Source organism: Gavia stellata, chromosome 3 (genome assembly GCF_030936135.1).
Source record: "Gavia stellata isolate bGavSte3 chromosome 3, bGavSte3.hap2, whole genome shotgun sequence".
Taxonomy (NCBI): Eukaryota; Metazoa; Chordata; class Aves; order Gaviiformes; family Gaviidae; genus Gavia; species Gavia stellata.
The window spans coordinates 77,724,858-77,752,777 of NC_082596.1; the positions used below are offsets into that span (position 1 = coordinate 77,724,858).

The window sequence follows — 27,920 nt, forward strand, 5'->3', positions numbered from 1 at the left end:
ATAACTTGAAATTCAAATAATGAATATTTATGCGGTAAGCTGCACCAACAGACAGACTGTCTTTCAACTAAATATCCACTGACTCAATAAGATATGTTTCCTAAAATTTGGCTTTCATAAAGTGGAAGAACTATATAGGATGGATGTCCACAAAAAGTTATCTTTGATCCAGTTTTTCTAGTTTAAACTAGTTGAAGTAGGTCTGTAATCAAGCCTGATGGATCCAAACAAGCAGCCTCCTACAAACAAAGTAATCAGTCAAGCCAGTTGCTCCAACAAATTCATGGAAGAAGGCTGGTGTTGAAGATTAAAAAGCTATTTGAAACTGGATTCTCAAATGGGGGCAAAAACTTCATAGCATAGGGGCTTCTGAACTAATTGGACAGCTGTATGCTTAAAAGAAAATGTTATGAATAGAAACAAATTCATGTGGAGTAGAAATATCAGCTATTCAACAAAAGAAACCTAAAAGTCAAGCCAGGTTACAGCTTGCACATAAAACTAAAATAAATTCAGAATCGTTACATTAAGGGACAGAAAAAAACCAAACCATTTTCCTGGAAAACTACAAGGAGGTTAAAGATAATTCAAGATTTGATGAAGCCAAAAGGCTAAAGGAAACAAATGGAGAGAAATAGGTATTCCTACTTCTGGGTAGAGCCATAAATAAAACAAAGTCTTTACTGTACTGAAATTGACAGAATCAGGGAAAAAAATGGCAAACTTCCTGATTTGGTTAAATTATTTTTTCAGAAGCCTATCAAATTTAGATGGCAATATTTGAATGAAAAGTAGAAATTCATCTATACTCAAGAACGAGTGACATAAATGCTCCAGGAAGTAATGGATATCTCATTGTGATATTTAATAGGGCAAGATACACAATAAATTTTAAAGTGGGGAGCAGTTAAAGACAAAAAGTATGTGAGGAGTAGGATTTAGTGCATTATCAAATTATCATTCCAGACCAATATATTTATGTGGGCAGGCAAGTGCTTTTTCCCAAAAAAGACATATGCTATTTCTAAACTAGGTGAAATCTAAGAACCAATTGATGTTCTTGTCCTAGAAAATATTAATCAGCATTAATCCAATAACTATGTGGTGGGTAAAAAATGATGTTAATAAGATATTGCAGGGACCCTGTTAAAAGGAAAGAGAACACTGGATCACAAAGAAGTTACTAGTGTTAATACTGTGAGACTGATCTTAGGTCCACTATGATAAGCTTTTTAGCCCTGAAAGAAGCAAATTACTTGAATTTGTCTATAATTTAATACCAGAAGGCATTGCAGGAGAAAAGAAGATCAGAATGTGCTATGGTAAGAAACCAATTACCTGAATTGAAGTAAATTGAATATAAAGATAACCAGTGCAAAACATTATTTATCAACTGAAATCATGAGATGCTGTTATAAATTGGAGCTTAACTGGGTACATCCCTGATCCTTGATCAAGTAAGAGAGAAAAACATATGCAGCTTATGAAAAAGGTGAATGCAAGATTAAGAAAGTCATTTTAGTAGGTATAGACAAGAATAAGCAGAACTACAAGAGTCATCAGCCATAATTCCCCTCAAAGACTGTACACATTCCTTGTTCCCAACACTCAAGATTAACCTTAAGACAGCATGCGAAGATGACACTAGGAAGTCTGAGACAATGAAGAACCTTTTATAAAAGAAAAAAAAAAACTAAAACAAACAAAACAAATACTAAAATAAATCTATTTAACCTATCAAAACAGAGAAGGACCATTACTGGCCTTCCACAAACACATGGGCAAGTCAGAGAAGTTATAAAAGATACAGAACATTTTTGATACGAGAGTAAACATACTAGCCATGGATAAACTTAAGTCAGAATTTTATACATTTATAACACCAAAAGACTTTTCAGTAATGATAGTTTTAACAGAGAACTTGTTCAAGTTAGTGGAGGGATTAGAGAATGAGGGCACTTTTCACAGCTGACAGCATTCAGTAACTCAGCAAGTCCCCTCCAGCTTAGCTATTCATGAATGACAAACATAAAAAAAAATTAGCCATGGAAATATAAGTGAATAATTTCAAACAGCAAACAAACAAGCAAAAATCATAATCGAAATCAGCAGTGTATTTCCTCAGGGAGTTAGCCATTCACTCAATGTTGTTACCAGTAGAACATGGCTCTGTATTGCAATTACTACTGACTGGCAGATATTGAGTTTTTACATCATCTTTTATTACACAATATGTAGCACACCAATTCAACTTTACATTTTACAGATATTTCTTGCTTTACATTTTGTCTTTCAGACAAAAATCCACGTGCATAATTGACAATTACTTTATTACCTCTTTCATTATAGAAGTAATTAAGTATTTTTTTAAAATCAACTCCAAAATAACTTTTTCAGTTACAAGTTAATGAAGGAGACAATCTTTCTTACTCTATGCTGAAGGTTCACATATTTTTACTTTAAAAAACCTACATACTTTATTTGGTAATCTTCCTAGGTCACTGAACTACTTGTTGCTGGTTATCATGAAAATAAAAATCCAGAAGGATGGACTTTTTTGGAAATAGAAGAAACTATTTAAGGAGGAAAGTGTGTAAGCAATATCTCCACTTCAGTAGCACACTTATTCAGTAGCACAAGTTTGGCCACTATAGAAAAGAAGCAAACAAAATAATCAAAGGTATTATTGCAAAGTAGAAAAAAAGTAGAAAAAAACCTGAAAAGGAAAGGGTACTTAAAAATAAACAACATTTACTAGTCTACAAATTGAAGAAAAGTGACAGAGACAGAGCAGCCCTTCAAAACATCAAACATCTAATTTATTAACAAAAGACAGGCACCAAATTGTTTCGTCCTCCACAAATTATTAGGTGACAAAAACAAACAGCAATTTCTCAAGAAAAAAGGAATTAACAAAAACTAAGAAAATAAAGATTGTGTCAGAAAAAGTGACCAAAAAAGGTAAGATGTAAAAAGGAACAAAAATTCCAAGGTTAAACCTATGGTGTATTACAGGATAATGTGGGTTGCCATGGAGCAAAGAGTAAAACCGTGACCAGATGGCCCTCTGCTGTTCGATTTGTTCCTTTATAAACTTTTTTTGAACAGGACCTTTTAAGAGGTTCTGCCATCAAATAAGCAACTTTGGGTTTTCACTCCAAAAAGAATACTTCATTTGTTCAAAGGAAGGCCTGACACAAATAGAACTAGTTTAAAGAAAGCAGAAAAAAATGTAAGCATCTGATGAAAGCCACCGATCATTGTGGCAGCCAAAGAGCCACCCCAAAGAAGCGAGGCTCAAAAACAAAACTAACATGCACAGAACAGCATTTTACATGTCTCTTTGTCACACAGATCAGAAGAACTTGAGAAAGATCCATATCAGTAGGGAAAACAGTATTTAAGACAGTGTTTACTCTGTACTGTAGTCACAAACCAGTTTGTACTGTTTACTACTGAAGGATCTTTTAGCGCTTTGCAATTTTAGAACCAGATTCAATCCTAAACTTTCCACAGAGAACAGCAAATCCAGAAGGTAATGCCATAGGGGTCAACCGGTCTTCTTATGGAATTGAACCCTGCTTAAAAACAGAAATCTTTTTTCTGATGTATTTAACACTAGATCTGCCACTGCACTAGCTGTATAGATGCGCAGCCAGCAACTGCCCTTAAAGGCAGGGACAAAAGAAATATCCTCACTCACACCCCATGCCGCTCTTTTTCAAATGCCAAGCACAACTATCACACAAAAACCTTAAGTGACAAAACCAGAAACCTATGGCAGATACAAGAACTGCACATGCTAGCTTGAAATCTTATCCTTTAAAAAAGCAAAGCCATTTCTTATAAACGAAGTAATAGTTTGCTCATCAAAAAAACCACAACATTGGCAGAAAAGGCATGGCTATCTCCAAATCATACATAATACATGCTATTATTAATCAGTAGCCTAACACCATGTTAACTTAGGCTATGATCTTATAAGTTAATGAAAAAAGAGATGACAGATACAACACATCGATAGTCTCAAAATTACCAGAGTGCTTGAAAGAGACCAAATGAATCTTCCTAGGGTCTATGGACTCTCTTTTCTCTAAGTTCACAACTTTCTAGGACACAATTTCTATTAGTGTTCCTCCTTGCTAAGCACACATCCCTAACAAAGCACCTCAAGATGGGAATTAAATTTGCATATTGAAATCATACACATACCTGCCGCAATGCAGAGATGTCAAGCACGCCAATATTTTGAATTCTTTGGAGGAACACTGGAAGGTTTTCCATGACATGGTGGGCTTTATTGAGAAGAGAGCTGATACTAGAAACTACATCCAGTAGCATGTTTAGTACATTGCCTATCTCAGATGGTATCTTAATCTTGGAAAAGAAGGAAAAATCACAACAATAAATTCCAATTAGAAACAAATTTTAACCTTTCAATTAAACACTCAAAATTATTCAGTCTTTTTCTAAAACTGATTATACAATGTTCCTGCAAACCATTTTTAACAAAACTCCTTTTAGTATAAACTCCCCAGTTACTCTCAAATTCAGCTAAGGAAAAATTCTCTGGTAATGTTAGAACTGGCCTATGACAAATCAGGAATTAAAAACCAGAGAACATATTTATTCCTGTCAAGCTGAAGCGAGCTCTCCTACCCAAGATGCTAATGGGATCTGCAACTTCCTGCCCCCTTGGAATTCAGTGTAAATGACAACTTTTCCTTCAACAGGTTCAAGATGCTCAATGCAACAGTCTAATATTTTAAAAATAATTCGTTAAGTTAAATTAAATCTAGCAACCACTTTAGTTGCTTTAAGAATCATAGTAGACAACAAACTTTCCTGTCACACTGTTCCTCCCTTTGCATTTTTCATATGCACTGCCTTTTACCTAAAATAATTGTGTGCATTTCATTCCCTACTTGACTAAAGTTCAGTTGGCTGTTTGCTGTTTCCACCATGCAAGTTTTGGCATTATGAATTTTCTCTATATTTCTGTTGCTTTTAAAGGTTATTTAGATGATATGTTAATACAAACTAATTCATTGTTACCTGCCTATGCATGATAATAAAAACAATATAATCTCATTATATACTTTCAGCTGCTTCCTCTGATTATCTTTATTTTATCCACCTTTATTTGACTCCCTACTATGACAATGTCTGTGTTCAATTTTCTTCCCAGTCTTCACCTGCTTTTACACATAAAAAAAGAAACTGTAAAAAAAAAATCTTATTCAGTTAAAAAATTAGCAAAACTTCCATAATAATTTAGGATGATCTGACATTTTTTTATTCTTTGCTAGGAATACATTATGCTTCAGTCAGGTTCAGTAAAAAAGCCCATCAGAATAAGCACTGTTTGTTTTTTTCCCCCCCCCCTCTAGGTTGGCAGATAATTCAGAAAGTAGAAATCTTTTCTTTTCCCTCTGGTATCTTAACCTATTCCAGGAAATTGTCTTGTTTTTAAGTGTGTGGCCAACTTGTTTAACTGTGCATGCAGCATCCAGAATATAACCTGACATCTACGCCTTTAGAACAAAATATTCTTCCTTCCAATGTTATAACTATTTTTCAACTATTTATACTTACAACATTTTATGTTCTGTCAATCAATTACCCCAGAAGAACTGAAATAAATGTCTGCTATCAGAAATCCCATCCAATAATTATGCTCTTACAAGTAAAAATATTATCTCAGTGAAAACCCACACTGGATCCCAGATTATCTGCACTTGTACTGATAACACAGTTTTGCTACAGACTTCTGCATCCCCTTCATTATAGTTTTGGCACTGTATTATTCTTGCCAAAGTCATTTGAATTAGGTCATATAAAATGCAGGAGGTTTGCCCTTATAGAGAGACTCATCCTGAGAGCTGGAAAAGCTCCTTCATGAAGGAGCCACCTGAATTGCCAACATGATTTCTACAGCAAATAAAATGTATTCCAGAGTGCTATGAATTTTTCCTAGAAAATAATTTTGTAATTCTTGTAATGTGAGCTTGTATGCTTGTTTTAGTTCCAATGATGCCAGATCAGTCTTCCACACTCACAAATTAGGAAGTGACTAATTGCATGAACTGCAAACTCTGCTAAAGATTAATAAAACTACATCTTCGACCTCCTGTATTTTCTCTAAAGCTTTCATAATTAACTCCTCAGTGATAATTTTCCTGAGGAAGTAAGAAATGGAATACAGTAGCATCTACCAACCCCATTCTTCAGCTGTTGTGTTTGCTTCCACAGAGAAAGAATATCTGAAGAAACAATAGAATTATTCATTTATCTACCTGCCTGCTTTAGACTACCTTCAAAAGAAAAACATAGGAACTGAATGCTTTTTTCCCATCTTACCTTGTAAATTATACGACGTAAGTTCAAATTCTGTATGGTCAGTACAAACATGGTATATAAGTCCAGTGCTGGTAAAGAACATAGTTCTTCCACTACCAGGGAAGTTTTACTGTTTTCAGGTAGCTTTAGCAGCAGGCTAAGTACTTCTTCATCACATCTTCCAGTTAAAGCTATCACAAAGGCACTGTAAAAAACCTATCATAATGTGTACGTATTAAAAATTTTTTCTTCCTGAAATGCATCACCTTCTTTTATAGTCAATAGGGTGAGAATTTGTGTCACAGTAACATGACAATTTGCAGTCATCAACAGACCTGAAATAATTAACTATGCAGCTCTATATGAGATTGGTATGTTCTTACTTTATATTCTATGTACATATAAAGAGATGAAGTATTTTTCTTATAAAGATTTACTTTCATTTGTGAATGGGTCAATCGTTCATTCTGTGAGCATTCATACCATAAGCAGGCATATTTACAACGCTGAACATACCCGTTCTAGAAGATACACACCTTTGTTGCAGAAACACCTAAAGATCAAAGTCCAGATGTATGAATCACTAAAATCAAACACTATGGACCCTCCTTCTTTCAGAGGATACACAAATTTAACACTTAGGGATGCCTATATGGTACAATGTTCACTCTGAGCTCACATTTCTCAGTTCAACACTCCTGTGAAGCGTTATCATTTAATAATGCACGAAGGGACAAATGCCTAAGCAGACTTTGGGCAAGACTGCAATAAAAACTCCTTGGGTAATGATGGCTTGTTTCTTCCTACAAAAATGTCACATCAAAAGACAAATGCTTTCAGCCCAGATATCTCAGAAGTTCTTAGCTACACTTTCTCCTGAAATGCCTGAAAGAAAGCAAATGTCAGCAAGTCCAGAAAAATTACAAGTTCGGAGCCTGTAGGAGCCAAAGTACAGTACTCAGGGCTCCACTGTACTCCTTAGGACAGAATCTGCCTGTACTGCCTCCACTGAACGCATCCATAGCTACTAACAGTACTCAGTGAGGAAGAGGATCCCCAAGAAAATCAAGTTAGAAGCCTAAGTTTGTCAAAATATGCAACTTAACTCTAATTCCTATGAACATTTTAATTTCCAACTTATTAATTTGACTTTTAGATTTTTATTCTGGAACACAACTTTGCCTTTGTGATTCCAAAGGATTTCCTATATATTTAAATATTCACTTGTTTTGTGCGTGCACAAGGAACAGAACATGAATGTACATATAATTCTGCAAGCCGCATAAAAGGATACTGATTTGGACTTATTGTTGTGGAGGACCTTTGACTCTGTGATACAATTTGAAATTTATTTCGTCATGCCCCACACAAATATCACCATTTCGGTCCAGTTCCAACCCATTCAGCATTTTATCCACTAGATTAAGTCCCTCTGAACTTTCCTTGCAGCTTTGTGAGTACCAGAGCTAATCCAAACTCCTATGTTCAGTAAATGAATGCTTATAGTCTTCAGACTACAGGTTTTGACCAGTTTCAAAACACTTAATCGCATGGCAATGAGCACGGCCAGAGCATAATATTGTGGTAGAAATTAAGGGTAAGTGCAATAAGCACAAACAACTTGCAGGCTTTTACCATTCCCAAGACAAGCACGGTAGTAGTACAGAACCACAGAAATATAGGACTGCAATGGGCCTGCAGCTATCATTAGAGTTATCAGACAGTGGCTATATATACCATAAGCATAATGGGCATGCCTAAATTATAGCTTAAAAACGTACTTGTGCATCTTGCATAATCAATAAGAGACATGGGCTTTAATGCTCCCGTTGGACTGGGGGATGATTTAAGCACTTAAGCAAACAAAAAATTCTGTACAGATATGCAAATGTGAGTTGTGTACATGTCTCTAAACTCTACATAGGACTTTGGCAAAAAATCAGGATAGAAAGTAATTTGAAAATTCAGTCAATTAGCATTATTATTCCAAAAGATCAAAGGTGCACCGAATCCCATTTAACTGAATCGCTTCCAGGTGAATTCTCTCATTATCATTTACTGGTATCAAAATAACAAGCTAACAATAAAGGCCAAAGAAGCAGAAGAACAAATCATCTATAAGTAGTTATGGTGGTCTGAACCGCCTTTTTAATAGCCACACTTTCACGAACAAAACTTGCAACTGTTTCTGCAAGTGGAGCATCAGTGACACCCAGTGGCTGCTTGATCGACCTGATTAGTTTATACCAAATGTACCCCCAACTCTTTTCAGTCATACAAACATTAACAGGAGAGAGAACCTGTAAGTTAGGTGGCATTTTTCATGATTTCTACTAATCACTGGGATCACAGGAAACAGCAGCAATGATAACACACACAGTCCTTCACTCAGAAAACTTACACAATCCACCCTTTAGACAATACTCAAGAGACAAGAGATAAATAAAGTGGAGGTAAGGTAAGACACTGGTAAGATAATGTAATAACAGTGAAGAGCACAAGAAGAAATACCAAAAAAAAAAAAAATATCAGGCAACTCCGAACTACAAGGATCCAGGAACCCTCACCTTTTCTAGAGTACCAAGATAGGAAAGCTCAAATTCCATGTGAGCACAAGGGGTAAAACACTGCTGAAAGTAATGAAGTGGTGTCGTTTAGACCAGAAGACTAGTGCTACTATAAACTGATCTCTTAATGCGTCACATTATTTTTTTGAAGTCCTAAATCTCACAAAATATTCCACATAGAAATGACAAGTGAAAATAGAAGATTCCACACAAACAAGGAGGTTTGTTTTGTTTCGGTTGGCACATCAGGCTATAGGTTGACCTGTTAATTTAACACCTCTTTTTGATTTTTTACCTTTGAATGAGAGATACTGGCTTCCAAGATGGTACTGATAGTTTCTTCAGAAATATTGACAGAAGAACCAATGTCAAGCCTCAACTGAGTAAGATTCTGCACACATTCTTTGACTTTCACATCTAGAAGAGAAGAAAAATAGTGCCAACAATACCAACCTGCTTAATTAAATTGCCCACAGACTGTATCCTTTTTGTTAGATTTATTCTGAGGGGTGATAAAGGACACAAAGGCTTCATATCACGTAATTCACTACTACTTAAAATGTAAAGGTCACTCTCCTGGCAGACTGAAGGGCTTTTGCATCTGTTTGTATTACCCTAAAAGAGCACAGGTTATCCCACATCCCTGTATTATGAGAACATCTGAAATTAGTGAAGCAGCCTTTAGTCCTTTAAGATTTTCTTCTTCCACTGACTTAAGTCCCCTCTTCTTTCTAATGAATCACTGCATCTTATTGGACAGGCTCTGACAGGGTAAACTATGCTGTCCTGTGCCAACTCAAGAGCAGGTATGTGCACATGTGTACAATGAAAATACATTGCATTAAGTCAGTAATCTCCACAATGAGTATCCCTTTAAAATGTGAAGAACAATGAAAAAGTTATTGCACTGCCAAATTACACAGCAGTGACTTGTAAAAAAGTGAAGAAAACTGGAACCCACCATTCAAAAGATTAAAATTGCTGAGAAAAGCTGCTGCCGGATTTTCTGACAACTGTAGCTTCAAACTTGCAGCCAGCCTGAAATGATAGCCTTTGTTTCACAAGTTATCAGAACTAAGTCATTGACATTACTATGTATAGAGTAACGTGAACAGTGAAACAGCCACTAAATGAGGCAAAAGAGTCACATTTTTCTCTATGTGCACACACTGTGCATGCAGTAAGCAACTTTACAGACCTTCTTTTGCTGTATTTATATGGTGCAGGGATCACCATATTTCATGCCTAAATGAGATTGCAAATGTAGAGATCTTTCCATGATGGCTAAGTGCTCTAGCAAACAGTAGCTTACGGAGAAACACAGGTCTAGCAATGCCTCACTTCCATTTTCTTACTGAAACATTCCAGTTTCGTACTGAACACACATTTTTTAAACCTAGAGATACAAAGCACTGCAGTTCAGAATGAATAAGGTCTATCTAATTGTAATTTAAGTAATAAAGAGTATACACACATCAGATATTATTTACCATTCAAAAATTGGACATAAGTCTATGTCCATAAGAGCAGCACCTAAGCTCAAGTTCTTCTGTATTATTACTATAATTCACAGACACCATTCAAGCCCATTATGAAAAAAATCCAATAGTCAAACCAGTATAGCAACAATTATAACAAGGACCACTTTTAACTGACAGCAAGTTTGAAACATTCTGTAGTAGCAGTTTTATTAATTTACTTAAAATCTACTATTTTTCCTCAAGGGAATACCAAATATCTGAAATCAGTTGGAGTTCAAGCCTGTCAGTTTATAAGCACCATCCTGTGTTTCTGACTGTTTGTACTACTGAACTGATCTAAATGTTTAATGTTTTGCAAATGATATCCAGCTGCTAAGAGGACGAGGTCATAGCAAAACAGCTTTAAATAAAAAATTAAGATATCAAAGTTTTGACCTAACTGAGGTCATGGAAAATTGAAAAATTTCTTAGTTGTTATTCAAAGCATTCTCCTTGTCAAGCAGCAAGGTCTGCTGCAAGTGCTCAGCAAAAGTGTAAGGGCTTTTAGAAATATCCAGAATTTTGCTAAATTACTTAAATAATTTCTGCATCGTATCGATCAATTTTTGGTTAAATGAATGGTTTAAAGAGACTTTGATAAACAGTATTTCTCCTGTAATTACATAATTTAGAACACAGACATATGCACAAAATAACATCTCTAACAAGAACCGTTTGGGGTACCAAAATGTAAAACGCTTTACATTTGCAGTTGTCTCTGTATGTTCCCCAACTTTAGTTGGCATTCACAGCTGCCATTGCTGGTATTCTGCAAGGCTCTCAGGAAGCTCTCCAAAGTATTGGAAAGTTTTTGGTTTATATATACCATACTCTCACAATCCCCCTTGTTGAAAGCAGGCCACATTCTTTCAATATCCTGCAAAACACAGTGATCATATGGTTAGCAAATTCATGAGATTATGTTATTGCTTGAAGTAGCAGGTCTTGGCAACCATATGATACATATTTTCAAAAGAGAATATGGGAAGGTAATATCCTTTTACTCATTGTATTTGTAATTGAAACTGGGTGAGAGGTTTCAAAGAACCAAGGAATTTCCAAAAATTTGAGTTTTGGAAACAACCAAAAATATTTATGAATCTGACCTAGCCTATCAAGGAAATCATCCATTAACAGAAATGCAAACATTTTCATTTGAAATTTAATTTCAAAATGAAATGAGCTTTTCTTTTTTTTTTTTTATTTTAGGCTGACCATTTTTATCTTTTTCCCAAAAAATTGTTCTAAACAACATCAGTTTCCATTCAGCAAACCAAAATATCTCGATACCCATACCCAAAGGTTTTTTTGCATTATGCTTTGTGTAGTATTCACTTTTACCTTTTCTCCTGAATATTCACATTTCTGATTTGGCAAGTTTTTTTTAATATTTGCAGAAGTAGGTCATAGAATGATGGTGACTACAGAAATGCATTTATTCTGCAAAAGTCTACTTTGAGATATGAGTGATGCCTCTGATGTCTGTTTACCTTAAAACATTGTTGTTCATATCAGCAGAATGTCCAGGTAGACAAACTAGCAGAGCTATTTCATAAAGATGAGGCAAATTCTGTACTAAAAGCATGACTTTAGTATTTTGTCTGCGTGCGCACACATGCGTGCGCTATCCAAAAGCCTGCTTCCAACTCTGGATGTGTCTCTAAATGCCAGATGTTACTCTCTCCTGCTGGTAACTTCATGCACTATTAAAGAAAAACAGACTGACCCCAACTGGTAACCACAATTGCTATTTTAGCTTGAGTGACTCTGGACAAAACGTTTATTTGCATCTAGCTTGATTTCACAGCTGTTCCTATGAAGATTTAAAAGTATAAATGCATTCTGATTCATGAAATTAGCAGTATCACAAAATTTAAAGGAATTAAAAATTGGCTGCTGTTTGGTATTGAATGGCAATCTAGTTATTCTAGTTATAGGTATTCTAGTAATTCTAGTTATATTTACAGCTTTCAAAGGTCACCAATGTTTACTTAAGGAACTCCTGGGTATCACTGTCAAAAGCATCAGAGCTATACCCATACAAACCTCAGCTTTGCATAGCCACTGTAGGGACTCATCATTCAGACAGTAGGAAAAAAAGACAAAATTTCCATTAGTTTCTACAGTTTAATACATGGTGTAAAGAACACTTATAGGTGTGGAAACCACTCAAACCTGATAATGATCTTGAACCAGAGTGAGTCCTTCAATGACAGAGAGGAGTGAGTGACTCATTAATCCACCTTTACATTTTGTAACAACACAGAAAAGGTTGCCAATGACGGCAGGTTCTTCTGTAAGAGAAAATGTCCAGGTTCAATCAGATGAAAAGTTAACCAAATAATAACAACAGAAAAGTTTTTAAAAGCAAAGAAAGTCTGATGTGTTAAGGCACTGAGAAATATTTCTGCCTAAATTTATTTACCATTGCAGAGGGCAGGAAGGGCTACTTTGATTCAGCTTCCATTACTCTTCTCCATTACACTTCCCTGATCAATAATAAAAACAGCAATACCTGCTACAGAACCAGAGAAGAAAACTTCATATTTGCTCTTTGTGAGCAAGAAGCATAACTCTGAGAAGCTGTGTATATTAACCACATCTACCTCCTCCTTGGGCAGGCTCCCCTGATCCTATTTCCCTGTGAAGACATCAGGATGTTACTAACCCACCAGTGAGTAGTAACTTTCAAACCCTAGCTGCAAGCAGAGGAAAACAGCATTACATAGACATTTTGCATATCAAGGGATAAAGAATCCATCTAGGGGATATTTATTACCTGATCATCCATGGAGGAAGTTTCTACTCAAGCTTGCAGCCCCCATGTCCCTGGAAAATAGCTCCATTCCCCTGCTTGTAGTGGGTTTGTACATGGGATAGCAAGGAAGGAGTTTAGCTTGACAGTTGAATTCTGGTTTATGGAAGGATCAAGTTCATTTTTTCCCCCATGTTTCTTTCCTTATGTTTGGTTCATAAGTCAAGAAGGAAGAATAATAAACATTCACCACTGCTTCTAAAACAAGCAAACCTTGATCTTGCTCACAGAAGTAATACAATGCAAATCAGTAATGCAAACCAAGTCAAGCAGTTTTCATCTTTTTTCATTAGGTTTCGTAATGTTTTCTGTATCAAATGAAACATTATGAAACATCCCTATGACCAGAGAGTATTGAAATAAGAATGACAAAAATTTAGTTGCTTAATGTCAGTTCGCTCAATAAATAGACTGTTCTTAAGAGGTCAAAGGCAGATCCCAGGTACCAGGCACACATTTTCAGTATCACTTATTCTGAGCTTCACATTGCTGCTGTTCTACTCTTTGGGAACTACATCAGTCACAGGAGAGTGGAGAAGGTAGTCAGAATTGGGTTGTAATCACATTTTAAGTTTTGTTTGGGAATTAAGTTGGCATAAGACGTTACTGATCTCATCCCTTGCTCTGTAACAACAGGTTAATGCGTCCTAATTGCTCTTTGCAAATAATTCTGGGCATAGTTCAGTTGAAATATGAAGTTTGAAAAGCAAAGGCTTTTGTTTCCCCAAAGAAAACATAATATGAAATTACACCCTTAGGTCAATACAGAGCCGTTCTTAAAGTGCTTATCTTCGGGGCCTGTATACAAGGAATAAAACCAAGCCAATCCACTGGCTCAACATGGCCAGAAGTGGGGGGTGCCACTTCCTTTATATACCTGCACTGTTTTTCCTTTCTGTCAGCTATATGCTGCCTTGTGGCAACTCTGGCTCATTAAAAAAACCTCTGTGACTTGACTCAGTTCACTAACCTGGCAGAACGATATGCAGTAAAAAAGATAAGACAAAACCCAAATGTGTATACAGTCTTCTGCTGGGTTTGTGAGTCAAATCAAAAAAGGAAGAGGCCCTGGTGTGTCAGAGTAAGCCCGGGAGGAAGGGAAAAAGCACATAGCTAAAAATGAGAGAAGAGGAGCTACAACACCTCCTGTTCCCACTGAGATTTTGAATCAACATGACCACTCCAGAAAGAAATCATCCCTTTATGTAATCTGTATCAAAGTTTTTCCTGTGCCTCAGTTGGTTTAATTTCCAGGCATCAGTATGCTTGCCTTGCTTGACATCACCCAAATTAACCTATTTTTACAAAAGGATGCTCAGAGTAAGGCCTTAACATTATACTACTAACACATATGGTGACCCATATACTCACTTCACTACTGTGGTAACCAACCTGAAAAGATTTTAAGAACATTCAAAATGGTAAACTGTAACTTCTGCAACAGTAGGACACTAGCAGGGTATAAATGTTTCTGAAGAATCTTGCAGATTTTAGATGCTCTGTAGAAAGATTAATAAGAAAGCATTATTTCCATAACAAGGGTACCACAGAAAAATTTCAACAAGTGACTATGTACAGTTGTAATCTTCAATGGACCATATACAGATTTCAGTATTAAGAGTTACTACATTTGTCTGAACTATTTCAAAATCAGAACATAATACTCCCATGTAAAAAAAAAAAAACAAAAAACAAAAAAAAAAAAAAAAAAACACCACACAACCAAAAAAATAAAACAGCTCTTCATCAAGGTAGAAAGTCATGAGCTTCTTTAGACCTTAGGAGTGCTAGAAAGTACCTTAGCAAAATAAGCAAAATCATAATGGCTTCAGAAATACTGAGAGCCCATAGCATATACTGACTTGATGGCAAAGAGCAGAATACTCAAAATCTCTGATAATCAGCATTTGGGGAAAATAAACCACTTTTCTAGTATTTGCTTTTGTTTTTTCAACAAATTTAGCTAATACCTTGCCCTGCTGACCATGGGTTTGACAGATTTGCATAAAATTAATCATAAAGGTCTAAATACTACATCAGAGTCATGCATCAACTTCAGTATGCAATTTGTCAGCTGGTCTATGTCAGCAGGATCAGTAGCTCCACCAGCAAGACACCCTAGAGCTGTTTGGAACAACCATCTTGTGGGATTCATTCAGTGAGTATTACTTCAATGCAGCAACTCCAGTCTAGCAGTACTTTTATTAAATAAGTTGCTAGTAAACATCTTCCTGAAGGAGACTTTCCTCTGCTGCTGGATTACATTTGATTTGAGTAATCTGCCAAAAATGATCTTGAGCTCAAGATTCCTTCAGAAACTGTATTTGTTAAACTGAACAACTTAACATTATAACCATAGCCCCAAAAGGTTCATCTTGTTTGCATAAGTCATTAGCAAATGTAAGTTGAAGACATTTCAAATACAGTATACCTACATTCGGATATAAAAAGAAAAAAAAAAGCCACCACAAAACATTAGTCCCAAGCATTCCTTAATATTTAGCTCCATAGCCAAAATCACTGTTGTCCACCAATAACTGTGGGTTCAGTGTTCAGACCTGCAAAGATCTTAAAACACTAGTATCTTCAAATATTTCGTTCTATAATAATTCCAAAGAAACCACCTTGAGTATCAGTACAGATGACTAAACACATGAATAACCTGGTCCACACCAAATATGGCTGGTCTGAACAATATAAGTTGATACAAAATATCATTTTACTCAAAGGCACAAATCTGAAATGAAACAGTAATTAACTGAATAAAAGTTTTGATTGAGCTGTTTACAAAGAGCTTTTCTGTCACTGTCAGCACACTGTCAAAATGAGTACATAGAAGACACTCACCTCATTTCTGCCGTTATATCCCTATGCAGATCCTTTAGTAAGAAGGTTATTTTGTTCCTGTCATGTTCTGTGGTAGACTGAAACATCATTTGCAAGATCTCTTGCATGATCTCCAGAGTTCTGTTTTGGGACTTAGTAGAAGCTTCTCTATATTGTGAGTTATCAAAAAACGAATCAATGAAGTCAACTATCTGAAGCTCAATATTGTTTGTATGCAGAGCTTCTTCTATAACAAGATCAGCAATTATATGAAGGAGACTGTTTAGCAGAACTGAATTAGCAGTATGAGTATTATTCAATTCTTCTCTGCTAAGATGACCATCAACAAACAACATACCAGTGTAATCTTCCTTAGACTTATTTTGGAATAGTTCCAGAAAGTCAATAATGTCTTCAACAGCCAGCAGTATGTCATTTGATGAATTTTCATTAGCCATAAGGAGAATTAGAGCATGCATTATTTTAGAATAATTTTTATTGTTACACTCACATAGAAAGCTGTTCACAATCTCTTGTAGGTCTTCAAAATTTCTTAACATGGCATCTACAGATGATGTATTAAACTGCTGTATTAAAACATCAAAAACCATTGAAGAGGACTGTCCAGTGGCTAACCTTAGTAATTGAAACTCTTGGTCTATCACTGCAAGTAAGTGTCTAACATTAAAATTCACAAATAAATCTTCTATGCTTGTAACTATAAGAAACCAGAAGTTCTCAAAGTTATCAGATATATTACTGTTTCCATTTAAAACTGATAATATCATAAGCATTGAGTAAGTCTGGTTTCCAACAGTAGACAGCATCATTAAAGGCTGAATTACAGAAAGAAAAGGAAAGAGAGCTTCTGTATCCAGGAGTCCAGAAACTTCACTGGTCATATTTTTAACATTAGCAAGAACAGCCTTTATAAGTGATGTTCTTGAATGTCTGTTCCAACTTAGACCACCATAAAGATCATCCAGCTGTTCAAGAACACCTTTGGCCATCTCCATTTCTGCCACTGGCATACTGCCCAGTGTTTCTACTATTTGTAAAGCCACTTGTGTCTTCAGTGTGGAGGAACAATTTATTGAGTATGTATTATTCACCTGCAGCGGCAAAACGTAGAGGGATAGCTCATTCCAAAAATCTAGCAGCTCTTTGAGAACTGAGCCATTTACATGTTGGAGCTCAGAAAATTTCAAAAGAATAGAGTTCCATTCTTTGATTTGATGAAAAAAGCAAGTCAGATTGCGAGTGATATCCATCTGAATGTCTTCCATAGTGCATGAGGAACTATCCTCCAGAATGACGAGTTTCAGCTCCTTAATGACTTCAATGACTGCATTGTAACTAAGAGTAGAATTGCTATGCACAAAGTCACAAGGTTTAAAAGTGGGATCACTCTGAGGTGTTGCTGTTGTGAGAGTCCAGCAGAATGCTGCAGAAAAACAAATTGAGGCCTCTGCAGGTTCATCAGACACATATGTCAGTGTCTCCAGTAACATTACAAGACTTGCTACTTGATTAGAGAACTCCTTTTCAGTAAACATTGGCATTTTTCCTTCCTGAGTCAGTACGAAAGCGTATACTTCAGATAGTCCTTCCGTGACATTTCCATGAGCTAATCTTTCTGTAAGGCTGACAACATCGAGGAGGAGATGCACCATCTCTTCTACATTGTAGAGCTTATCTTGTTCAAAGAGTCGTGTTATTTGCCATAAGCCAGTCAGGTTCCAATTACATGAATTGTTCTCAAATGCATTCCACCAGTCTGTTAACATTCCTAACTCAGAGTTCTCAATATATAAAGGTTTGAGATTTTTAAAGAAATTATCTAGGCTCCTCTGGACTTGTTTGAATTGACTTATCAAGAACTCAACATCCAAGTTCCTCATATTTTGCACCAAGGCTACTATATGCTTTAGAAACTCTTTATCATCTCTTAATGGAAAGCCAGTAAAACTAGAAGACATGAAAATTTTAAGTGCCTTCCTTACCAATTCAGTATTCAGAGCTGCTGTTTCTATCAGTTTCTGGAGAAATGTTTTGTGTTCACCCTGCAAGTTTGAGTCAAGTTTACTAATCGCATGTTGAAAGAACTCCATCAACAAACTGCTATTTTTCTCATGCAAGAATGGTTCAATCTCAATATCCAAATAAGAGGAGCCATTTTTTTGGATTTCAGAAGTTTTATTTTTCAGAAGAGTTTGAATTTCTGCCAAAAGTTCTACAGATGAAAGCCGAACATGGTGAAAAGGATTAAGGAACATCCTCGAAGTCCTGTTAAATCCATGGACTGACTGACTAAAATGGGTATTATTTGATGTATACTGTGAGTGCCCGGCTAAATCATTGACAACCATTTGTATTTGCCCTCCAGAGTTATTTAAAAGTGTAAAAATAAATTCAAGCACACTAATGTCATCTTTTACATAAAATTCAGGGAGAATAAATTTTAAAGTTTTTGCTACAATACTGAAATAAAGATTTACACAAATCACATCAGAACCAGTTAGGGAACATTCAGGGAGTATCAAATTAAAAATCAAATTAATAAAGTCCATCACGTTCATTAGCTTAGCATCTGTCTCAATGTTTCCCAGAGACTTCAATAGAAATAAAATATGTTTTGCACTTTCAAGGTGGGAAAGTGACTTGTATTTTTCACTGAGATTACTTAATCCACGTATCCATGTGTTACAATCCTCCACTTCATCCACTGTACTATAAAAGTTTAGAAAGGAATTAAGATGAGATGAAAAATTTGTTTGCGAATGGCTTATGTCTTTCAGAGTATTGTCCAAAATTAGTTTGGTAATATTCTGCAAAATGCTGATACAAACCATATATTTGCCTTGAGGTACACTTTTAAAGAAAGCAGTTGTGTCTTTTATCTCAGTGAGAATAATTCCAAGTTCCTTTTGGGAGAGCTTGAGAATAGTAGAAAGGGAATTTCCAATGGAAAATGCACCAGCACTCTGATCTTCTCCCTTGGATCCTCCTGAGATGAAACTATCAAGCCAAGAATTCAAAAACTCTACATTAACAACCTTCAGTATAGATTTCTGCAATTCAGTTATCATGACTCCCATCATTTCTAAAACACTTTCTAAACTGTTACCTTTAAGCAAGTTTGCGACATGAACTGCCTTGTTAGATACACTTTGAAGATTAGCAAGGAAAGCTTCAAAATCTTTCCAGTCATTTGAATCACCACCTCCTTCAAATATCATTTTCAATAGATTCATTCCTGCTGTCGTAGCTTCAACAATAACCATAGCTGTATTATTGCACAGTTTATCATGAGTTGCATTTAAAAGACTTTCAGAGAGATTTGCCAAATCATTTCTTAGATGGACAAAAAAGGTTGAATTCAAATTTAAGATTTTGGATCCTTCTTCAAAAATCTCTGTCCAGGTTTGAAGCCATGTAAAAGTGCAGTGCAAAGCAGAAGGCGCACTTACCTTATCTCCCAAGTCTGTTATATTAGACAGAACACTGTCCAATGGAAGAAGTAGTAAGTTGTAAAGCTCTGCTGAATGATCTACAGAAGTAATGTTTGATAGATAAAAATCAGTGCACTCATCATTTACCAGGCATTCTGGGGAGATATCAAGAAACTGTTCCAAATAACAAAAGGCAGCTGTTTGGAGCTCGTCATCTGTAAACAAAGTTTTAAGGCTGCTCAGAGTGCTATAGACAACTTGCATCTCTTTTTTTCCTTTCTGTGCAAGAGACCGGGCCTGAAACTCTGTGTAGTTGTAAATGATTAGTAACTTTTCACAGAGAGACTTACTGTTGAAGTTCCAGAGAAGATCAAAAGTTTCAGACAGAAAATAAAAAACTCGATCCCTCTCTTGGAAATCATGCCATACTTGAAAAGATGAAATGTCTTTTGAAATCTCATAAAGAAATGTTAATAGAGTGCTATTGCTCTCAATATTTAAGACCAGATCATCGTTCTGATACAGAGAGAAAAGTATTGGAACAAGTGAGGCCACACTAGTACTGTTTAATTTTTGGATGTTTTTGAAGAAATCGTGCACAATTTCTCCTAATTCTTGTACTTGATATATAAAAGTTGCATTTGAGAGTAATAAAGAGGAGGCATTATTCACTCCATGAATTGTGCTGAAAGTCACATTGACATGATCATCAGTCAATGATCCAACCTCATAGAGATTCCTTAGGAAGTTTTCAGTTAAGTGTTTTAGATGGTTCAAAGCAGCAATATTGACCTCTGGCCAATCAGTCAGGATATTTTGGAGCAATAGCATACTTCTATTACTGATTTTATTTTCTGTAATGGAAAATATAATTCTAGATAAGGTCTCCAATACCTCCTCCTCTTCTACTTGACTCAAATGAGAGAGCCTAGAATCAAGTTCATAGAATACAATTTTCACTATATGCCAGAAAACTTCTGTCTTCCCTTTCATCCAGAATCTCTGAAGAGGCTGGAAATATTCTCGTAGCTCATTATGGAGTTCAGAAACTGCAAGTGAGAAATTGGTGGCAGATTCCTTCCCCTCAGCAAAATTTTTCATCCATACAATTGTATTAGTCAAGACTTTTTCAGTTAGAGACTGGTTTGAAGAAGCTGAGAAATCAAGCATTATAATTTCTTCTATTACTTCTAGAAGATGTAAAAGATGATCCATTTCCTTTTCACCAGAAATCCATAAGTTTTCTTCTCTCTTCAAAAACTCTTTGAAAGATGTCAAAATCCTGAAAAATTAAGCACAAGTTTTTTCTTGTTAGTTACCTAGCAGGCAGACAAGAATTGGTTAAGAATATATTTTATAATTGTAGAATATAGTTTTATTTACTTAACTCAAAGGAGGTTCAAATATCATTTAAATAGCAGTCACAAATTAATCACCACAAAACCTGATATAGCACAAATGACAATTACTTTGGTTTTCAAAAGTGTGACAACTCACTGAAAAGTCGCAGCCACATTCAAATCAAAACCTGAACGTAGGCAGCTAGGTTAAAGAAGTGTGCATTTATCAGTAATTATAATCAAGCTTGTAAGCCACAAAGAGTCAAACACCTTTAATTTAAGCACATCACATTTTCAGCTGCTGAAAAGAGCAAAGCTTTTATGCTCCAGAGACGAATTATTTTATAGAAAGGAACTTATCAATAAAATCAATCAAAAACTCTAATTTTATGTGAATTCTGAAGAATTTTTTTTGTTTTATCATAATTATTGAAAGCCAAAACATTCCAGTTGACCAACTGATAGCTGAACACTGCTATTTTAATATCTAGAAAAAAACCCAAAACATGAAATCACAGTGAAAATTTGAATACTCCAACTGATGTTTCAATTGTGTCAATACTATTTATCAAAAGAAAAAATGTTTACTAGCTCCGTAAGACGGGTCAAGATTGAAGTGCATAGAAAAAGGAGCATTCCAATGCAAAGGTCTCAAACTGAAAATACCTTTTCCTTAAACATGTTTTCTTTTAATAGTTAAAATGCACAACCCCACACACCATTAAAAAGCTTTGAGTGGGAATTTCTGTGGCAATTACTGGAATGGCTTCTACAGGAGAGAAACCAAAATGTCAAACACTGAAAAAAACCCAAAATATTCCCCATGTAGAATCTTCTTCCTAGACCTATTCAAGTCAAAGAAAAGAAATTCTAAAAAGAAATTCTACTCCTTAACTTCCATTTTGTTTTTACTGTAGATATCAAGGATATCTAAGATTTTGAAAACCCAAACCAGTTCTTTGCTTCCAGAGCCCATTTGAATCAAGCTGCTAAAGTCCCTGTCAAGTTCTGACTCAACGAAAAGGACGACATGTCCTGTCTAAAAGTGGAGGAAATATTAAATTGTGACATTGATAAAATTTTGATTCTTCATCTTTCATTGCATTAATAGCGGTTATTTCTATTTGATAGGTTAAACAAGGGATTGATTTAGCAAAGAGCTAAATAGCAGCATAATCAAATATAAAGTTCAAAGTCCAGAAATGTAATTTAGAAAGTATTCTTATCTACTAACAGCTGTGATCACCAGCATAGCATGGTAAATAGTTAATAGCACTTAACAGCAGAGGCAGCACTCAACAATTAGTCCGAAGTTGTTCCATGAGGGATATTTTTTTTCTTTTTTTAAACAGAGTGATGATTAAATGGATTCTGTTTCACTGTTCATCTAGATATTAGCAGGGCTATAATGCAAGTAACTTAGTGACAAGAAGCCCTTGTAACAATACATTGGAACCATCAGGAGTACACCACTTTGGTTACTACTGATAACACAACAGAGATGGAGATGTCTTTTTTTAATGCTTTTGAATGACAGCCACAAAGACGTAACTTTCTTTGCAGGATTCTATTTCTTCCCAGTAATACTGAAAAACACCAGTCATTTGGTGAAAAGAGGCAAGGTAATTTTGTTCAAGAATTACAAAATTCCGAAGTGGAGGTGGGGTAAAGGATTTCTGGAAAACAGTTAAACAAAGAAATTACATTGACTAGTTCAACCTTACCGTGCCCAGGAAATAAAAAAGGAATAATCTGGTAAGTCTTTCAGAAATGTTAAGTAATGACCTAGGATGGTCTCCAAACTGAGCTTTTGTCTAGAACATAGAGATGCTTCTAGTCCATCTGCAGAGAAAATACAAATTTCAACATCAAGAGACAGCTCACAAAAATTTTTACGAACACATCTATGAACAACTTGATCGACTCCCACTGAAACAACCTGAATAAGTCCTACCAAATTCAGCAGGACTTGAATGTGTGCAGAAAGAGAAATACATATGTACATTTTAAAAGAAGTAAATATGAAATTTTTATTAAAGTGTTTGATGTTAGTTCTACTGAATGATTTAAAGGAATGAAATGCAGAATCAATAAATAAGGCAGACCTGTATTTTCCTTACAGAATTCCTTACAGAAAAATTCAAATAGAAGTCCTTACAGAAAAACAGGAAAAATAGAAGATATCTTTTGAATTATACATGAACTGCAGAACTAGTTCAAATAAGATTAGTTTTATTTACCAGAGCGCACTTAGTGCTGTACTTAGCACTGAAATGAACTTTAATATTTCTTTTTCCTTGGAATTTCAGTAAAGAGAAAGCAGTTCTGTGAAATTCAGTATTACTGCCCAGATAACTGGAATATCTGGAACTGTAATAGGTTACAAAACTTGTATAATCAAGTCACATTTGAACAGTTCATTTCACTAACACAGTTCTTCAATTAAAAAAAATACTGTTTATTTTTGCATACACTCCATAGCTGCCCACTTGCTGATGAGGTAATTCAGCACATTTCTGATTCAAGTCAAAGAAATACCTCTGCACGTATAGCAAAGAAAACCCAAACAAGTCAGGTGATTTTGTTAATACTACTGTGTAAAGAAAATAGTGCATAGTTTAGAAACACTATCTAACACCAAATCCAAATCCTTGCTCTAGCAAATGTGTCTGCACTGATCTTTATAACAAAGTTGGGAAAGATCACAAAAAGAAAAGTGATTGAACATTCAAGATATTAATTTGCATTCTACTCCTTAACTTCCATTTTGTTTTTACTGTAGATATCAAGAATATTAAAAAAAAAAAATCCATCAGTAACCTAAATCCTTCAGAAGCTGGAAATTTAAGTCCTCAAAAAATGGAAGAATTGGGAGGCGAGAATACTTAAAGGAAACAAATAGGTGATATTGGGCGAGGTCATTTTTTAGAGCTGTTTGGATCAGCCACATTGTGCTCTGCTTCATAGCTCCACTAAAACGTTGAGAAGAGTAACACAAATATTTAATGAGAAAAAGTTCTGAAATGGAAGATCTCCCTTTCCTCAGCATAAATCTCAGATATTTCAAAGTTTTCCCCAAATAATGAAAAACTAGTGTATTCCAAGAAAGTTAATAGCAGATGGGTCAGGACATCTGAAATATCACAGAACAACTGGGGTGAAGGAAATCAAGCATGAAGTCCTTGCCTAATCCGAAACAAGCCTGAAATACCTAGACCTAGACCAGCTAGTCTGGTCTCCCATTTATATCCTAGACTTAAGAAGCCTTCCTGACAGAATACTGTTGCAAAAGTAGAGACTCCAACCAGGTTCAACCAGTTGGAATTTTCCTAATAGAAATCGATGATCCAAAAATTTTCCAGCTGGCACTAAAATCACAGCTATTTACCACAGTCAGGCTCTGTATATTATAAGTTTTCCTTGCTAATGATTCAGTCAGCTGGTGAATCCTAAGGCTGATGGAAAAACAAACAGAAACAGGGTCACAAATGTAAAAATCATCACTTTTTCCCTTTTCAAGGAATACCATACTCTAAACCAGACAGGGAACCAGCAGAATAAAGCCTGTGCTGTGCAGTAGCTGTTCCTTACCTGACTGACCACCCATGGAGCCTGCTTTCTCATTTGTGTATTGAGCTACCTCACATGTCCAACTGACAAAAGTTGTTAAATCCTTCCAGTATTCGTTTCCCTCAAAAGCAAACAAAATTTCTTCAAGTGTATTATTAATTCTGAAATGACACAGAAAACAAGGCTACCATGATTAAACTGGTTATTTCTTTCAAAGTCAAATTGCCTTGTGAACACATGCTATTTCTCTATAAATCTCTAGCTAAATTCTATTGCTACTTTATGCATACAGACAGTCCTATTGACTTAGGGAAGAACTGAGGCAGGCAGGCTAATAGCAAAGTCCTTTGCTAAAGAAATCAATGGCATAGCTACTACATCGTTCTAAGCACAACTAGACTTTACTACATGAATTTGTGAGCAGAAAAAAATTTAAATCTAAAAAGTCTTTTAAGAAACCCCCAACAAAATGCTCTAGTTCAAAAAGTAGCATTTTGAAATTAAAAACAATTATCAAGAAATGCTTCTTCTTGTCCTGAAATATACTTTTGCATTAAAAAAAATAATTGCTTTGTCCCTGGGAAAAAAAAAAAACAGTCAAACAAAACAATAACAAAACACCTCACATAAAAGTAGTGCTGAGCTTTTCTTGCTCTTTAATGTTACTTAAACACAAGCCTCTATTCTCAGGGGCCTTTTAGCTCTATCAGTGTTTTTGATGCTCAAAAAAGTAAACGTAAAATTCGTCTTCCTGGTGATTTCACAGTCATTTAGAAACATGGAGGGAGGGAAGGCAATCAACAATTGAACAGCAGCAAAAGGGACAGGAAAAATGACATAATTCTTTTAATGTCTAAGATATTAATATCTGTGGATTTAATCCCTGCTGCCAATGCAGCTTGTGGAATTTCTGACAGATTCTTGAATGATTAGAGGTAATAGTTTTACTGCTTTAATAGCAAAATCTTCTGTCAAGTTTCTTATACGCAGAAGAATTGTAGATAGTTGGCTTCTGCACGTTTAAGTTTGCGACCTAAGACATCTGTCCAGTATAAATGCAACTTCACACTAAATGCATTATGCTCATGCTTTACTTTGCCAAGCAAGAATAATAAAATTTTATCCTATTTTAAAGCACTTTATTGATACAGGGGTTTGTCTCTAATATATTCTGATTTAACACCATTAAAGCTTGAAATCAGTCATTGCAAATGACAATCAACTTAAAAAGATGAATGGATTTTCTGCCAAAATAGAGGAACCACTTGATATGTTCAGAAAGCAACTTGAGGCTGCAATACCCCTCCTAGTGCACTTTCTAACTACCCTCTCTTTAATGTTTTCCTGCATCTTCCAGGATTCTTTCAGATCCAAGTTTCCAAGCATCCTGAGCAGCACAGTACCAGAGAGGTATGTACCAGGAAGCAGGCTGAGAAGTAGCAGAAAATGCTTGGATGTGAGAAGATAAAAAGGGAGAATAGGCTTTTAGAATCCTAGATACCTGCCTATCCTCAGCCTATTTCCACCCCTACCCCCTCAAATACTACTACTAATTAAAAAAAAAAAATCATCCTCTACTTTTCTCTTTGTTCTAACAGAAAATTGTTAACACTGGCTAGTAATCAAAAGCAAAAAAGCAAGGTTTTAACCTTTTTGTCTATTTAGGTACTGGTTGTAATACCTTACTCCAGGCTGGTACCAGTCAGGATATTTATGTATTAAAATGTATACAAGATACATACAGTGAGAAGAGCAGCTGTTCCTGACAAGAGCTGAAATGGACATCCTCCTTAGATGGTGCCTCTGTGCTCAGCAATTGATTAATTTCACAGTAATAAGCATAATTTTTTGTTAGCTGCTCTTCTATTTCTTGCCATCCCAAATAATCATCCATTATTGAATCTGGCAGGCTCTGTCGTCCCTGAGTTACTTTTTGCAGAAGCAGGACCTTTCACAGTAAAGAAAGCAATATGTGAAACCAGTAAAAGGGAAACTCACCTGAGACTTTGGCCCTGCTTCTTAGATTTGTAATATTGATGATACTGAAATCCAACATAAGATGGATTAAATGAGCAGTCTTTCATACCTTCTCAATTTTTTCTGGAAGCCACAGCTACTTAGCATGTCTAAAATGTCACATCCACTCAAGAGAGTCCTCAGGACCATTTGTGCCTTGCCCCCAAGCACATTTTAATCAGTTTAAATAATCAGTTACCCATCCACTTATTAATAGCAAACACTAAGTAGTAAGCTACAACCCCTGCTAATTTATTTCATTTTGTAATAGTAATATAAGTAAGGTTCTGCAAGCTTTAAACATGAAAAGAATTCAGAAATACTTACAGATTCCTTTAGTGACTGGACCTGGTTACTTAGCTTGAAGGTCACCTCTGAACCATTGCCAGGGCACATGGATATTGCTAAAATGTCATTGTCATCTGAGTCCTCTGGAAATCTCAGGGTCTTCTCAAACATTGTAAGCATATCATTGCATATATAAGAAGTATTGCTCATCAACATCTAAAATTTAATGAATATACTGTCACTTTAAAAATTAACTCAGGGTGAAGGAACAGATTTTATTCACACTCCATATTAATTCTCACAATGAAATGTCAAAAGACAAAATCTTACAAAGTAAATTTGGACCAAAATGCTGCTGAATAAAAAGTGAAATACTCTACTTAGCAAGTACTTTTTATCCCCCAAAATAAGCCTCTGCAGCTCTGTGCAAATTAATATACAAACATTAAATAACAACATACCTGTTTTATCTCCACAAAGAGCTTTCTGATGTCTAGATGAATGAATCCATCTCTTTGGGCAAAGGGAATCAGTTTTTCCAGGCTACGTAAAGCTTCTGTAAGACATTTCCCACACACACCCCATAAAGAAAATATTTAACCTACACAGTAATTCAGGGACAGTACAGTAGAAAGCATCCTTCTGTGAAAGAAAACTGTGCATGACATGGTTTAAAAATACAGCAGTAACAGAGGTATAAAGGTTCCACTTTGGCTTAGATGATATCCCTGCCCAAAGCACTCCATCATTTTGCCCAAACTATGTACACAGTTGTACTCTGCACTTCTGAGGAGCAAAGGCTGCTCCCCTCCTGCACCACCACTGAAAAAGGCTCATCAAGACAAGGCAGAAAGAAGACACTAGTCTTCTTACACCAGCAAAAGCATGACCCTATCCCTTTTCACAGTTATATCAGAGTAGCTCCAATGGCTTCAGTGAGCTTTCATGATTTGCTCTCTACAACTACCTGCAAGGACAAGAGGAAATGGCCACAAGTTGCACCAGGGGAGGTTTAGATTGGATATTAGGAAAAACCATCCCTGGAGGTATTTAAAAGCTGTGTGGATGAGGCACTTAGGGACATGGTTTAGTGGCTGACTTACAGGGTTAGGTTTGCAGTTGGACTTGATGATCTTAAAGGTCTTTTCCAACCTAAATGATTCTATGATTTTCAGAAAAGGAAAATG

General features: G+C 35.7%; 1 protein-coding gene across 1 annotated transcript in view; it reads right to left on the minus strand.

The window, feature by feature from the left end:
* ABCA13 (ATP binding cassette subfamily A member 13) overlaps positions 1-27,920 on the minus strand; it is a 203,041-nt gene that overhangs the window by 139,364 nt on the left and 35,757 nt on the right. Inside the window, exons 11-18 of the mRNA XM_059815467.1 lie at positions 16,089-20,801; positions 14,634-14,740; positions 12,602-12,720; positions 11,131-11,303; positions 9,868-9,944; positions 9,202-9,323; positions 6,361-6,555; positions 4,213-4,377 (exon numbers count right to left, since the gene is read on the minus strand). Of these exons, the coding sequence (XP_059671450.1) occupies positions 4,213-4,377; positions 6,361-6,555; positions 9,202-9,323; positions 9,868-9,944; positions 11,131-11,303; positions 12,602-12,720; positions 14,634-14,740; positions 16,089-20,801 (5,671 nt within the window). The remainder of the gene's footprint in view (positions 1-4,212; positions 4,378-6,360; positions 6,556-9,201; positions 9,324-9,867; positions 9,945-11,130; positions 11,304-12,601; positions 12,721-14,633; positions 14,741-16,088; positions 20,802-27,920) is intronic.